The 16,794-nt window shown below is 40.9% G+C and overlaps 2 protein-coding genes across 17 annotated transcripts in view; one reads left to right on the top strand and one right to left on the bottom strand.

The window, feature by feature from the left end:
- The window catches only part of DOCK7 (dedicator of cytokinesis 7), an 88,996-nt gene that overhangs the window by 42,979 nt on the left and 29,223 nt on the right, over nt 1–16,794 (bottom strand). For all 16 annotated transcript variants that reach the window (XM_052666780.1, XM_052666781.1, XM_052666782.1 and 13 more), the window contains exons 11-14: nt 16,242–16,407; nt 15,431–15,573; nt 13,443–13,536; nt 11,687–11,849 (exon numbers count right to left, since the gene is read on the bottom strand). In XM_052666780.1, the coding sequence (XP_052522740.1) occupies nt 11,687–11,849; nt 13,443–13,536; nt 15,431–15,573; nt 16,242–16,407 (566 nt within the window). The remainder of the gene's footprint in view (nt 1–11,686; nt 11,850–13,442; nt 13,537–15,430; nt 15,574–16,241; nt 16,408–16,794) is intronic.
- On the top strand, nt 2,383–10,933 carry ANGPTL3 (angiopoietin like 3). Its single transcript, XM_052666818.1, has 7 exons — nt 2,383–2,959; nt 3,914–4,024; nt 4,799–4,919; nt 5,571–5,684; nt 6,560–6,655; nt 7,863–8,135; nt 9,405–10,933. The coding sequence occupies exons 1-7, from the start codon at nt 2,462–2,464 to the stop codon at nt 9,584–9,586; spliced, it is 1,395 nt and encodes a 464-aa protein (XP_052522778.1). The 5' UTR covers nt 2,383–2,461; the 3' UTR covers nt 9,587–10,933.

Genomic DNA, 16,794 nt, shown 5'->3' with positions numbered 1-16,794 from the left:
ATCCCAAGTATTCTGATGTGGACTGCAGGAAGTATTTATTTAAAAAAAATATTTTACAACCAATTCTTCAAGTTTTGCAGCCCCAAATTCCTGTGTCAGATACCAGAGACTGGACTTTGCTCCCTATCACAGAGCAGCGCCAGGCCCAGATAAAGACTTTGTCACTTGTGGAGAGGAAGTTTAGCTAATCTGATGATTTTCCCTACAGAAAACACGTACACATTGAAAGCACACGTTTTATCTTCCTTTTTCAGACCTGAAGTGTCTAAGTGGGATTATCACTCACAATGTATCTCACTCAAAGCTAAAGTATCAAACCTTTCATAGTTCAAACTGTTAAGGTGCCCAAGAGCTTCCCACAGAGGCACAAGATAGGACCAATTCCTAGGATATTGGATCCTGCACATGCTTGGATTTTTTGAATAGCTCTTCATACATTTCCACTGGTATTAACAGATGAGAAAATGCTGCAGAAATGATGACTCACTGCAACCCTTACAGGCTTATCAACTTCCAATGAATTACTCTAATTGTTCTGACTATTTTCCTAACAGATTTTCATTAGGGCTGGGTAAATACTAATTTGATGCGCTCCTTTAATGACAGCCCATAACCAAACTCCCTGTTGCTTGCAGCCTTCCAGACTCCAATGAGCAATTAAGAAACTGCCCTCCACCATGTCTTATATCTGCCAACTGTGAGCAGATGCAGCCCCGTCTCACCCAGCTGGGCTCAGTTCTTGCTTTGCATGGGTCATCAATGAGCATTTAATTGGTAAGAACCTCTTTCCATACCCTTCAAGTGCACCTTTCTAACCTGACTTATGTAAGCTGTGTGGAATCAAGCAGAACTAGGAGAACCATGGGGTATCTCCATATTGGCCTGCAACTATCACAGCTCTTTCCAGTTTGTCAGCCTGTCTCAAAAGGCAGAAGGATTGTATAGCTGCAATATCTGAAGGGCCAGAAGTACCTGTTACCAATACACTGCAATTCAAACAAAGCAAAGGCTATCTGAATCCTTGGCAGAATGCATAGCAGAGCTCAGGGCTGTCCTTGCCCTCCTGCTCCCCAACTCTTTGCACAGCACAGCCAGAGTTAAGACCTTCAAGACAGTTTGTTGCAGCAGGACACCTTCCAGGACTGGAAATTACTGGACTATTCTTCACAAGACAGCACTGCACGTTTGGGTTGTGAAAATGCAGTGCTGCTTCCCATTACAAAACTCTGATTATTGACTGTATTTAGGAACAATTCCCACATTTGCTCCCAGTCTATGCCTACAAATCCCTTTGAATAAGTCCCCATTCTCTCCAGTGCCAAGACTGCTGTTTTTGTATGCATTGTGCAGATACTCCAGTAAGTCTGATTCAAGTCATACTGGTGCAAACAATTCACCAACTAATCAGAGACACTTTCATGTTATTTAATTATTAGGGAGGAAAGAGCAGGTTAACTGCACGTTATCAGCCCTTCATCAGACACTAAGTCCAGGCCAAGTTGAGCAATGACCTAAAAACCCTTCAAAGTAGAGACTATATTATGCATGGACTGATTTCATGGATTGCTATGAGAAAGAAAAATACCTTTCATTCATACTGCAATACTCCCTGAAAAACAAACACTTCCATGCAGAGACCCAGTGCAGAGCTGGACATTTATTTCAAAGCACCCGCAGACTCGCTTGGTTCACTGAGAATCTTAAAAAGCAAAGGGAATTGTAAGGTGAGAAATGAAAGCAGGACATTATTTATCTCACCCACCTCTGGAAAGCAGCTCTTAAAAAATAAGCTTTATATGGTGTAAATTACTGCACAAACCTTAAGATAGTAGAATCACATCCAGGCAATCTCTGGACCTAATTCCCACTTTCTCACTTAATCTGAACTAGCTGACAAGCAAATCCACTGCAGCACCATGAGTTACATCAGAAAATGGTACAAGATGAAAATCAGATTGTGTGAATCATCGGAGAGCATTTTGCCCTTCCCCAGCTTATCTAAAAGCTGCATAACCTGAAGTGCAGCGTCCAGTGCTCCTAAGCAGGGCAAATCCTTCTACATTCCTAAGGGAATAAGAGAAATCATACAACACAAGAAGCAATTTGGGCTCTTTAGTGAGATTATGTCTCACAATTAATCCATTAACGAGTGCTGTGTCAGAAACGCATCCTACATCATCAATAACATTTTAAAACACTATCTGGCAAACGGAAAAGTTCAGAGCCAGTTTTATCAGCAATGTGCCTGCCTCTCAGGTTTACCTTCCCAGGCATCAACCCAGATTCGAGTGGGGTTACAATTGTTCAAATTTGTTCAGTTTAATGATCAACTTCTTGGTCTGCCTCTTCTAAAATGAAGAGGAGCATATATAGATTAAATTCTTCAACAGAGCATTCACACAGTGAAAACTATCCGGAAAAGTCTCTGCTGAACAACCAAAGCATATCAGGAATAGAAAACATGAAAATCATTCTACTCCTTCTATTCATTGCCCCACTTGCTCTTTCAGTTAGGGCTGAAAAGGACTTCTCTCTCCTTGATTCTGCTGCATCTCCTGAGACAAAATCAAGATTTGCCATGCTAGATGATGTCCGAATCTTAGCCAATGGACTCCTCCAGCTCGGGCACGGTCTTAAAGATTTTGTCCACAAGACAAAGGGACAGATGAATGATATCTTTCAAAAACTTTACATTTTCGATAGGTCTTTCTATGAGCTCTCACTGCAAACCAGTGAAATCAAGGAAGAAGAAGAACAACTCCGACAAACTACTGCAAGACTGCAAATCAACAATGAAGAGATAAAGAATCTCTCGCAGGAGATGAACCTGAAGATTGAAGACCTCATACAAAACAAAATCCAGCTGCAAGAAAAAGTATGGGGACTGGAGGACAAGGTCACAAAGTTGGCCATTATCCAGCCTACAGTGCAGGAGACAAATGAAATTTCTTCACTCAAAGTAAGTAGATTTGTGAAAGTCCTTTACACATAAAGCCAAGTAGATTGTAATGCTATTATCTGTCATTATACATTAGAAACTGATGTTTTCCCTGCAACTTCACTGCAGTATTACTGTGTATTGAGAAACAGATCACCACAGTAATCCTAAAGAGTCAGAGAAAATGGTGAAATGATTGGGCTCTGCATCATTTCAGTACATTTTGCACATCATTTTTAAGAAACTCTGTAATAATAATGAGGATATAAAATTAACTGGGAAAGTGATTTGCTTATGAAGTCCAAAGCTTCATATGTCATTGGCTCATTATGAGTCAGTGCACTCGGGTCTGTCTGCTCAGCATAAAATTAGGAAGTTTTAACCTTTAGAGGGGGATATTTATAGTTCCTGTATGACACCTAGAACAAAGAATTTTGTATGTGTTAACAGTTTTAATGTCAATACATGCAAATACGAGGGTGGGTATAAAATTTCCACTGGAAAAGGATGTATGAAATGGATTCTGCAAAAGCATAAAATGGTCAAATAACTTGTGTGAGAAAACACTGGATATTCATGTGAGAGAAGAAAGAAAAAAGAAACCCCCAGCTAATACCTTGAACACCTGCCATCATTTCTCTTTATGGTCACTGCCATATATTTACTTTGAAGCAAGGACCAACTTCACAGAATGTAAATGTTTTGCACGTGGACATGGAAGGAAAGTGACAGCAACAGTAAAAGCCTACAAAGCTGCCAGCACTTTTCCTCCATCAAGCATTAAAATAACCTGGGTGCTCATTTCAGTGGCAAAGAAATGTGTGCCTTTAGAGCAAAAGCAGACAATCCTATGGAGAATGCAACGTGAAATGGTTTGTGCCTCTCACAAGTAACCCCACGATGTGTTAGGTTGGCTCTGTGACAGCCTTATGCTGCCTTTCTCTAACTGCAGCCTCCCTCCTTTGCTGCCCTCAGGCCTTTGTGGAGCAGCAGGACAACCACATCAAGCAACTCCACAAAATCGTGGAGGACCAGCACGTGCAGCTGGACAAACAGCACAACCAAATAATGGAGCTGGAGGACAAGGTACGTGAACCATCACATTCCTCACTTCTGAGTTTTACATCTCTTATGATGTTTTGGGAGCATAGAGGATGCTAGACGTGATTCTGATCACAGCTGGGACCTCTTCAGTTGAGAGCCTGCTGTGCTGCCAGGCTGGAGGCCACGGCCATTGCACACAGCAATGGAGATCACAGCCTCAAATCACTGCCCATCAGTAATAGGTTGTTCTATTTCCTGACTGCTGTTTGTAGTTTTTCCTCATTATCTATTCTGTTATTGTTCTTCCCTTGGTCTTCTCAGCATCATCACTTTCCATCTCTTTCTCCTTTTCCAATATTCACTCCAATAGGGAACAATGTTCTGCAGCCCCACATGTGTAACCAAAAAAATGGGTGTAACTGACATGCTCATATTTAGTTTATTCCTAAGAGGAAGCTGTAAAAGGGAAATGCCTTTTACAAAAATAACTGTGTTCTGTGCTTTTCAGGTGTTGCTATTATTTGTCTAAGTAATGAGAAAGTAAGCTAATTATATTTACTCGTTAACATGCACCTCATGAGAACTGGTCACATACCTTGTGAATCCTGTGTTGTTTGGGCAGTGGAATAGCTGACATATAGAACTGAAATCCACCAGTGTGCTTCTAAAGTACATTTATGTACTAAGTTAGGTATTTCAAATGCTTATGTTCATGTAAAAAATTACTATCTGTACTACGTTGCTCAGTTTGATACATGAATCTAATAATTTCAGAGCCTGGGGAAATTAACAGTCTGTAATTACGGTTCTTGCCAGCTAAACCACATTGAGCTCCAGGAACTCGCAGAGAATTCCTTCACCGAGGAGCAAGCAGAATCAAATGAGGGCAGCCCCTTCCTTGGGCACAACTCCACAGCCGTAATGCACAAAGTGGAAGGTGAGACCACATCCTTTACGTGCACTACAAAACACCTTGCTGGGTTTTAGTAATCAAGGGCTCTTATGTTACACGCAGCACTTCTGCAAGGAGCTGCATTTTCTGCTTTGGAAAACACATCATCTGTTTAGCCACTCTATGTGTATACTTGTCTACGGGGTGACACACAAACAACATCCAATTGTGCCATCATCCTCAATCTTTAGCCTCCATTCACTCCATTTCAATACATGCTGTGACAATCTTTGCAATCCACTTACTGATACCTGTCTTGGAGAGTATGAGCAGCCAACTAATTTACTTCAGCTCATTACAGGATTTGGAAGACCCTTTTTTGAAGTTGAGATGCATTTCCAAACCGCAGCAATGGGAACAGAATTTATTGGGAAAGTTTTAAGGTGTGGCAAAATCCATTTGCCAGAGTCCAATCTTAAGCCTTAAAAATTTTGCAAAATTCACTTAGAAAACATACATCAGCTGTATTATCAAAGCAATTTGTCCATTTCATGACATTTATTGTAATAATGACCAAAAAGACTCTTTGAGTTTCTGTATCTGCCCTGCCCTATGAAAAATCCAAGTTACAAAGCTGAATTAAAACTTACCACGTCCAAAACAGGATTTGTAATTGCCTGGTGTTTGCTTTCCTAGGTGCCACTCCTGACTGCACTGCTCTCTACAACAGTGGCATACGCTCCAGTGGTATTTACACTATTAAGCCCAACAGCTCAGAAGCTTTCGATGTCTACTGTGAAATGAAATTTGGTAAGACAGTTGTGCTAGCAACAGTCTAATTTTCTGATCTTCCTATGAGCCAAAATACTGTATATCACCCAAAGTACATAAAAACTTACTGTCTTATGCATCCTTTTCTCTTATATATATGTATATGTATGTATATATATATATATGTGTGTGTGTGAGAGATGTGTCTCAAATATACTAATGCTATTATAATTCTTAGCATCCATGCAGTTAACATGAGCACATTAATACTAAAAAGTCAAGTACTTTTTGGTATAAAGATGAAAATGGCAACTATAAATATCACTACATTGCAACCATGAATGAAGTTTTCCAAATAGAAAACAGTGAACAAAACTTGGGTTTCATAGCATGGACTGGTGCTTGAGACACAGCTGTACCAAACTAACCCGATGAGGTGAGCCCAGGAGGCAGGATTTCTGTACCATGTTTAGGGGAGCCATATATGTGCCTGGAGCTGTGGCTGCACCTACCCAAGCTCTACCTTTGTAAGAAACTCACTCATTTGCCTGTTCCCTTTGGCACTGCCCAGAGATAAGAGCACCCTGCAGTGCTGCCCTGTGCGTGTCCTCTGCAGCTTCCCTCCTGAGCCTCTTGTCAAAGCCAGATGGGGAAGAGGCTGATGCAAACGTAACAGGGCAACACAACATGTTTGTGTGTGTAAACAGAGTGACACGCAGCTGCCCTGTGCAAAAAACTGCTTTGCTTACTTTTGCTGAAACGTCTGCCATGGGGCTGTCATGACCTGGGCAGGAGAAAGATCTCAGAGCAGTGCTAGCCAGCAGCAGCCTATTGGCTCCATTAAACTCCATCTTCTCTCCTGTGTTTTAAGCACTTAAGCCAGGTTTATGATTTATTTCCCTCTGCATTCACAGGCACTTCCTGGACAGTAATCCAGAACAGAGTGGACGGATCACTAGATTTCAACCAAACCTGGGATGCCTATGCAAATGGTTTTGGTGATCTCAATGGTAAAAAACCACTTCTTTTGCTTCATTTCTTTGTACAAATTGATTTTAGAAGGCGAATCTTCTCAATGAAAAGCGTTCACATGAGAGCAGACAAAACCTACACACAAACTTAAGCAGCTTGCCTAACTAGTGCAACACCAGGAAGAATAATTCAGTAAAATTCTCAATGCCGCATCTTTGGATGCATGTACAGAAGCTCCTGCTGAGTCAAGGCAAGGACGTGCTAAGTGCTGTTTTAATAATTAACAAAGCAACCCTAAGCACTGTGGAGTACACACAAACACAATGCCTCACCAAGATCACTACTTTCTCCCAAACTTTCTGCAACGTCTTCCTAACAACCCCCAGACCGAGCTGCCCAGCCTCAGGCTGTGTGTGCTCCCTTACACAGCATCACTGGCTGCCCACGAGGTGCCCAATGTCCTCCCCCCTGCCTGGGCAGGCTGAAAAGACACCTCTGCTCACCTATTAACCACCAATTACGAAGAATTTCCAGCACCAAGAGCTGCACACCAGCCTCCCTGCTTTGAACACTTCCCCTGTTTTTCTTTTGGTTTAGAACATATTTTTCACTTTCTAGGCATAGATTAAAACTTCACTAATTTGGGCACCACAACTGACACGCTTCCACCTCGTTTACAATAAGGAGCTGCAGTATCTCAACGCCACCCCAGTTTGGGATAGCAGCTCACAACTGAGGTAGACTTTTGCCTATGCAGTTTGTCTGATGCTACTGAAAGCCACTGTTGCCCCTTTATTGGTCTCCAACTCTCATATACTAAACCAACATTAGGAAGAGGTAAACTCAGAATGCAGCAGGAGACCTCTGAAAAGATCAACAGTTCCCCAGGCTCATATTACCGATTTAATTTAAGCAATGAATAGATCCTTTTAAATACTGTATTTTCACATGCACCAATTGCAGGTTACCTGTAAAATTCAATAGCAGTTCGAGTGCTGTGGGTTTTCAGGGAACATTCAACCCATTACACGAAAAACTCTCCTTCAATAACATCCAACCTCAAATCCTCACCTCTGGCATACATTGATTCTGACGCTGTGCTGCTTACTCAAACAAATAGTCTCAAATAATGCATTTTAAAAGGGAATGAGTTACCTGAGGTACGGTTTAGATATCTGAGAAACATGGTAAATGCATTCAGATTTGGCTCCATAATCACACCCACTATTTACTATGATTTCACAGAGGAATTCTGGCTAGGCCTGAACAAGACCTACTCCATCACGAAACAAGGGGACTACATCTTACGGATTGAGCTGCAGGACTGGAAAGATAATAAGCGTTACATCGAGTATGCATTCACCCTGGGAGGCCCTGAAACAGACTACGTGCTGCAGCTCTCACGGATCTCTGGGAGCATCCCCAATGCACTGCCAGAGCAGACAGAACTGCGCTTCTCAACTGCAGACCACGATATGGCTGTAATAAATGACCTCGACTGCCCACAAAACTACCTAGGTATGCTGGGTGCATGAATGTGGATGTTCCCTTGCTAAATGAAGGATGGCAGTATGCTTTAGTGAGTGCTTACTGATATCTGGCTGGCTTTAGAAGCAGAAAAGAGACAATAGCTGCCAGAAAGAGTGGGAGATGCTTTTTGTTGGGCTGTACAACAATGAGGTATCACTTTTCTACTTTACAGAAGGGAAAAGAAAAGCAGAGAGAGGCTGAGTAAATAGCCAGAGTTAGAACCAGCAGAAGTGGCTGAAATAAAACCTAAAGCTGAGATAGTGAGCTATGGAGTACAGCTCCTTCTCTAAAGCCCGCTCTGCTGTGGCAGATTTCTTCCCTTCTTGCAAAAGAGAAGAGGACAAATTGACTCTTAGATCCATTTTGACTACAAGCCAATAGCTAAGAATAGAGGCAAGCTTCCACTGAAAGGAGGACTTAAGCTGCTTGTCAAAAGTGTATGCTAAAATTGCTCTCAAAAGAAGAAGAGAGGTGTGAGGCTAAAGATATATCTCTCCTCAAAGATGATTTGTTTAAACATTTCCTAAATTCACTGATGTTATGAAGCTTTTACGTTTTGCTGCTTTGCAGAAAAAAGCAAACAATGCAAAAAAGCAATTAATGATTAAACTGCAGGATACAGAGTGCCCTGCCAGGCAACTGCTTCACACAGCAAACATTTTGTTTCTAGCATTCTCAGTTTGAAAACTGGGGATGTCTGAAACAATGTTGAATGTTATAATCTGTAGTGGACATAACACAGATGAACACTTTCAAAATGCTGTACTTTTATATTTAGCACTGAGCCACAGCCAGTCCCTTACCTCTTGCCAGCTGAACTGGACTTCCAGTTCAAGATGGTGGTGAAGGACCTTGGCCAATAAAAAGTGATTTGTTTACTCCTGTAGATGCAGTACTTGAGAAAAATATCAGTAAATCAATAAGTCTGTTGTGGAGCTTTATGGGAAACTATATGGAGCAGACCCAAATGTCCCAGTTCAGTGGAAGCATTTGTGTGTGAAGTTTTCTATGCACCACTCCTTCTTTGTGAAGCAGCCACTAACAGGTAGCACAACATTTGCACAGTGGCCTTCAAGTGTCAAGCATCAAGTGGCTCCACGTACAAGCAACATTTCATTTGGGTACACTGGGTAATTGTCACTTTTGCTGGAACTGGCCTAAAGATTGATGTTGCTAATGGGAACTGTGTACTCAAGCTGAGCACAATAGGTTAAGGAACAACTGACAGTAAATGATATTACAATATTTTTTTCTCAGGAGGCTGGTGGCACAGTGAATGTGAGGAAACCAATCTTAATGGGAAGTATGTCGCACCAAGGTCAAAAGGAAGACTAGACAGAACAAAAGGCTTATACTGGAAACCTAGGAATGGAAGATACTACCTGCTCAAGTCAACCAGAATAATGATACACCCAACAGATTTAAAAATTTTTGACTGAATGCTCAACCAGATGCATTTCACAGCTAATACACTGAGCATCAAAGAAATTCCTATTATGTTTAATATCAGATGTGTGTCCAAATCCATACACTGTATGGTGCATTCTCCAATGACATAAACCCTGAGGCACATATGATGGTCTTACTGTATGTTTGGTGAGTATTCTCATTCATCCTAGCCCAAATGTCAGTGTGTTAGAAGTTCAGAAGGGCTTTCATCTCTCCAAGATCAAACCCCATTGCCTAGGGAACAGATGCTTATCTATTTATTAGATAACATTGCTTGGGGGAAAGGGTTTTATAGCTGCTGTATTAACTTCTGGGCAGTGCAGGAGGGTACAGGAAGTGTTCAAGCAAACAGAAAGTGCTGGCAAAGTACTGCAGAGGACCTGTAGGTATTGAGACCGTGGGAAAAGAAAGAAATTGTGCTTCATACAGTAACTGATTAAATGTTTGGTTCAATTCACTGCTGTTGAATGCTCCTATGAGGAAATGAAAGATGAGAAACTCCCTGTTTTAGGGTTCTGTGTATTTCCAGACAATCTTTTGGCAGTGTACGTTAGGCCAATTTTTGCTGAAGTACTGTACTCACGCAGCTGCAGAGATGTACACGCACATCAAGTAAGCCATGGTGTAGACCTAATCTCTTAGATATCACACTTCAAAAAGTAACTGAACCACCCTTTGAAACTGAAACTTAAGGGCTAAACTTCAAAGCTCACTGAAAGGAGTGGGAGATTTTCTCATTTGAAACAGCTTCAGACCCATTCCTTTGTGACCCTTCAATACATCTCACTGAGAACAAGACTAAGAGAGCACAGGACAAAACGACTTTCAGAAGACAGCTGAGTAACCTGTGCCTGTGAAGTCCATGGCACCATCCAACAAACCCTGCAGGCCAACCTGTGTGCTGCTGCTCCTGAAAACATTCATATTTGTTTAACTTCAGCTGCAGAAACCTCCAAGGCAGTAGGACTGTCAACATGTTTACAGATGGCTTGATGTGGAACTGTTTATTGACAAAGACCTCAATTCTGCACTTATACTGAGTCATATTGACTTGTCTATTTTACCTTGTACAGCATGGATTTTCTATGTCAACATTTGCAACCATACAAACAGTGGTTTTAATACGTGATTTGTCAGGGTAAAGAAACTGAACAGAATGTGCTAATCGCATAGAAACTGCAAGGATGCTACAACTTCCTATGGATTTACTGCAAAGCAGAAAACACACAGTGCTGTGCATTTGTACTGGAGTACTGTAGTGTATAATTACCTAATTTCCACCAAAAAAAAAAAACAAAATCCAACAAAAACCACAATAAATTGAATTTCTGAAAAGACATGAGGTGTGGAACTTAAACTCTTTCTTGTAAGCTCTGTTTTCTAAAAGCCTCGTCTGTATTTATCCAATTTCAACAACAAGAACTACTGATTTTGCAAGTTAACCTGGTGAAATTACTCAACTGAAGAAGGCACTGTCCCTCAGAAGTGTATCATCTTCAGTAATACAGTGAAAAATCTTTAAATTAATAAAGGAAAATAATGAAATCTGCTCCTGCCTGCAGGATATGGCTATAGGAAGGTTATTGTTTTCTGAAAATGCTCAAAAATATTCTTCCAGATCTTTATTTTGTTAAAGCATTGTAAACAAGGAAATTGCTTTTAAATCAAAGTGGAAATACGAATGGATTATTCATTTCCCTCATTTTTTAACCTCCACTGTAAATTAAAAAAAACAAGCCCTGGAAAGTAACAGAAAGCAGCAAAGCCAATTAGAGAACATTGCCTTTAGCACAAAGACAAAATGAAAAAGATCTGCATAAATGTGGAAAGAACTCCACCAAGTTTGACTTTGTATCTTGAGAAACTAAGAAAGCTGTGCCACCCTCCTGCCTACAGCCAAGTTTTACGCAACTATGTTAATCCCTGCACATCTGTGTATTTTCTGCTGTGTCAGTCTGGACCCTTCCTGTGTCTCTGGCACAGCACAGCAACTGATGCAGCAAGTTTTGCAACAAACCAGCTGATAAAGTAAGAATCTCTGGACCTGCCATTCTGAGGCCTTGAAATGTGAGACGTATTTCAAAACTAACCTGTATGTGGTATTTGGAACGTAGACATCTCTGGCAGGAAACTCCAGGATTTCTCTTGTAGGTCTAACTCTGCTGTCTGGGTAAAGTTTCACTTGCAGCAACTCTGGAGTTAGACAGTAATGGGGATTCTCTGGAGCTGGAGATATGTCTATCTTCAATTGAGCTGTAAGAAGAAAATGATTTAATTATAATAAATAGAAGTGAAATATACATCAAAAAGCATAGTCACACTTTCTTTTGCTATGGTTAATACCCAGACTTCATAAGTAAACAGATTACAGTTTATGTGGATTTAAGAAAACAAGAACATGTAATAGTGAATCAAACTGGTATCTAGGAGAATCAAAGCACTGCATGGTAAGAACCAATAGAAAAGAGACCTCTTAACAAATCCCAGATGCTGTTCTCATGGCTAAGTTAAGGAAAGTCTAAATAATGTTACTATGAAGCCCATCTAGCACTAAATCTTGGGAATCTTGCTTATCAAACTGAAAAGGTGTACTAGGAGTTAATGAAAGCTAATCTGCAAGAAGATTATTGAACATCCTCCTTAACAAGTCAGCAGGCAGTACTGACAATACACATTATGTGCAGATGTCACCGAGGTTGGAATGATTTTTGAACATTTGGAAGACAGGAGAGGTGGAAAAATGGCATCAAATGATGAAGGGGAAACACAATAAAGAGTGAAGGGCGAAGAAAGAGAAGCTAAACATATAGATTAAAAAAAAAAACCAACAACCAACAATTGGCATAGATCAGTTCTGTAGAAAAGTGCTGGGTGACAACAGACAGTAAGGCAGTGTCCCAAAGGAAGCTATAACCATTAGGGAATGACAGAATCTCCTGAGTTGGAAGTGACCTGCAAGGATCACTGAGTACAACTCCTCAGACTTCAAAGACACTGGAGACAAATTCGTCTGCTGTGGACAGATGAAGTCTGAGAAAGAGGAGAGCACTCTGTTCAGAGCACCAGACTTAAAGAAAACCATGGATAGATTCAAGGAACTCCAGCAGAGTCCACCAAAACAACAAGCAATTTTAAAATCACAGCCCTTGAGAGAAGGTTGAAAAAAAGCCCCAATGGCTGCAAAATGGACGCAAGTAAGAGTGAACTAATAACAGCATTCAAAGTATCTGAAAGGTTGGGATAATTCCCCCCTAGGGCATGACATACCATGGTCAGGTTACATTTCAGAAAGATAATTTTGGGAAGTTTTCTTAATACCTAACCTCACCACAGGGACTGGTGAGTGCTGGGAGATAAGATCTAAGGAAGCAGCAGAACTGCTGTCACAGGGGATTTTCAAGAACGGGTTAAGTAAATATTGTCAGGAATAGCACAGGTCAAGGACTGGTGATGTTTCAATGCTGGCATGCTAGCATTTCTACTTTTCTTTCTCAAATAGAGGTGGAGCCTGTTCCTACTGACCAACTGGAAGCCAACACACACCTCTCAGTTGGTGAATGGCGTTTTATTCAGAAAAAGAGAAGCCCTTCAGCCCTTAGGGAATTTAGGGCTTTGGGGTTTTGTGTCCTCTGCTCACAGATGCTACTCTCAGTGTGGCAAATGCTGCACGTGCTCATACATCAGTGAAAACACTGTCAGATAAAAATGCTGTTGGTCCACCAAGAATTATTGCCAACAATCTCCTAGGGCTTCTTTCGCATGCTTGCTTTTAAGAACTGTGTAGGAACTGGGAAGGACTAACCAACATGCTTAGTGAGCACAAGCCAGAAAGGTCTTGTTCAATACCTGTGATAGGTCTCAATCTCCGTAACACTGATGACGGCCGTCTCATGTCAGCCAGGAACTTGTACAAATCTTCATCACTCAGGCGATCACCCTCCTGTCGAAGAGATTATGTGCACAACTCTCAAGGACTACAGAAATATGAATAAACCATCAAATGCACACTGGCCTCTTACCTCTGACATCAAAATGTACCTTCACAGAATGAGGTGCTACATTAGCATGCTGAATTACTGCTAATTTCTTCATCCCTTTTCCTTTCTTTTCTTCTTATTAATCACCATGACAGCTGCAGGAGCTTTTCATTGGAAACCTTTTGTCTCCTCATCAATATTATCTTTTTTAAAACTGAGAATAGTTGTTAGAAGATTTCCCTAAAATATCCATTTTTTAGCAAGTATAATAGCTTGAAAAAATATCCATCATTCCAATGGTGATCCTCCTTCCTTTTCCTCTGCTTTTCCCTCAGTATGAGTCTGAGAGTCATACTTGACAAAAGCATTGTTAAGAAAGGATGGGAAGTGAGAGGACTTTGTTGTCAATCTTCCCTGCATCACATTCTAGTAGTTCAAAATTTTGTTATAACATTACAGAAAATGTCACCTTGCTACCTTCCAACTCTCCAAAAGTAGAAGACATCTGATAATAAAGGCAATAAAACAAATTAAGAAGAAAAAAGCAACTGGAAAGAGAAAATGTTCAGTGGTATTTGGTTAATTGTACTTGAAGGGATTAAAGGATACAAGACAGAACTAGAAGTTGACATCCTTCTAAAAGGAATTTCCTGGGCTGTTCTGTGTCACTGAGGCTCTAAAGATACCATTTGCAGAGCCCAATTTCAGTTATGCTGAGTTTCATGAAAGCACTCAGCAAAAGAGGTCGTTCATTTACATGCTTTCCGCCAGTATAACTTCAAACCCTGGATTACATTTCTCCTTCTTTATATTACTGAATTTAAGAGCAGAATGTGACTGGCTTCCCACAGTGAAACTGGCATACAACCAAAACAGTCAGAAAAAAAAGAGAGCTTAATCAGCTTTCAATATATAGAACCCACATCTTTGTAATCCCAATGACCGAGGAATCAGTCCAAAAAATATCTGGTTGTACACTATTAAATCCATCTTATACACGAAGGTGACATTCAAATAATAATTTTCCTTAACCAGATGTGGCATTAAGCAAACCTTAGGGAAAATTAATGAACTGAAACCATTTTCTAAGCTTCACTATAGATTTTATTCTGTTTAATCATATTTTCTACTGTTTTTCAGGAAAATCCCAAGCTCCGGTTAAGAACTGCCAATCAGCAAAGAAGCATGAGAAATGTTCTGATGTTTTGGGCATCACTGGATGTGCCGACTGCAAATTACATTCATGAACCTGTTTCTGAGCCCTCCAATGGGACTGGAAAGGATTCTCTGTCATCCAATGAAACCAACAGCATCAAGCAAGCATCAGGACAGAGGCTATGCAACTCTTGGACTAAGGACTACCTGGAATACTTTTTGTGACATACTAACCCAAAAAGTTATCCTCAGCTTTTGTGCACTTGCTTTTAAGAACATTTTGCTAAATATGTTTACCAAAAGGCCAAACAGTGATTGTCCCAGCACACAGTAGAACAACCTGGAGCAAAACACACCAACATTCTTCTGGACCATTTCTATTAGAGTGGGTAACTCACTGTGCCATAATGATGATTCACTCTTCAAGCAAAAACAGCGAATAGTTTCAAGTTCTGAAATGTAAATTACTCACAGTACACTTCCTGAAAGAATCCACCTTTCAACTGCAGACCTGCTGGTGGCAGGATGAGCACACAATCTAATAAACTCACACTATGTTGCTCAAAGATACGCCACGATGAGGGAACAGACATTACATACTGAAAGTATCACAAAGAACTTATTCAGATCTAAACTGATTCCTCATGATCCAATCACTCTGTACAAGAAGCAACTTTTTGCTTTGATGGTTTCATACAGTACCTGCTTAAAGAAGTTTGTCACTGTCAGAGTAGCTGGTCTGAAACTGGTCAAATTGCAAGCCTCATCACCGCTTGTGGTTCTCTCTAACGAACGCCGCCCAACGATACTGGAATTCCTTCTCTCTGACCACGAGCCTTTGCGTTCTTCAAAAAACAAAATAGAAAGGGAGAGTAATTAAAAAGAAAAAAAGAAATAAAACAACTGTCCAAGAGCCTACCTTTGTTCCAAGCAGGATTTTCTACACAAGAAGATAGCTGCCGCCTTTGGAAATTATGCAATAAGCGTGATAGAAGAGGTGGTTATGCTAAGACAATCACACTCCTGAGGCATCAGGAGGCTATGAAGCACAGCCAACTACTTCTGCTCCTCTCACAGCAACCTCACCCCAGTGCCTTACTGCTATTATAAAAGTCTTTATCTTGTGGAGATTTATGTGTTTCCCTTGCTCTGAAAGATGATGAAGTTGGCAGTTTTGGGGATGCTGAAGAGCAGTTTCAGATGAGCTGTGTGGTTTGCAAAGATTAATCCACTCCTTTGGAAAATGTTCATCAGCCTGTAACACTCTCACACTTAGAAGCCTGGTTTTAAATAATATAACAGATGGTTTGCTTGTAAAATCCTTGAAAGATAAATCCATTTGTTACCATGGACTTCTCTGTTTCATTTCAACCATGACCTGAGACTATCGGAAGGCCTAGGGCAGGGGGAGAAACGGGATTAAAGGAGCAATGGCAGACACAGGGTGTAAATCAAGACTTCCTGACACTCTGGATTTGTCCACGCTCACTTATACAGATGCCACACACTTTACCTCCTGTGCCAACTTCTACTTCTGTGGAATCTCTTTCCAAACTTCCAGCACTGCTCACAATGTTCATTAAATGAATGGCTGTCCACGCAAAAGGCATCCGATATTTGCCCAGTCTTTGGCAAAACTGTTCTGCCTGGCATTTCAGTTTTTCCAGCTTTTCCTTATTCTGCGAAGAAAAGATTAAACCCAAGAGTGTTAAAAAGAGTGGTACAGAAACAAAGGTTCATTTCACAAAATCACTACGTAACAATGGCATCACTATGCATTATGCAGGCTTCTGCTTCACAGAACTGCAATCCAACCAACAGCGCCAGGTACAGGACAACCTGACATCCAGAGCAGCTGACTCTGAGCTCTTCAGCTTCCTCCATAGCCTGCACAATCCCTGTGAGCTCATCTGCCCCACCATCCTTCCAAAAAAACACAAATTTTACTCTATGAAGTCTGAAATGACCTCTCTTAACATGATTTCATGCAGCAGGCGCCCAGATCACCTGGAGCCAAATGGGAAGCAGAGAATAGTCCTCAACTAAGCAGTACCATATTCATGCCA

Source organism: Tympanuchus pallidicinctus, unplaced genomic scaffold (assembly GCF_026119805.1).
Source record: "Tympanuchus pallidicinctus isolate F22 unplaced genomic scaffold, pur_lepc_1.0 scaffold7, whole genome shotgun sequence".
Taxonomy (NCBI): domain Eukaryota; kingdom Metazoa; phylum Chordata; class Aves; order Galliformes; family Phasianidae; genus Tympanuchus; species Tympanuchus pallidicinctus.
This window is presented reverse-complemented; position numbering and strand designations above follow the sequence as displayed.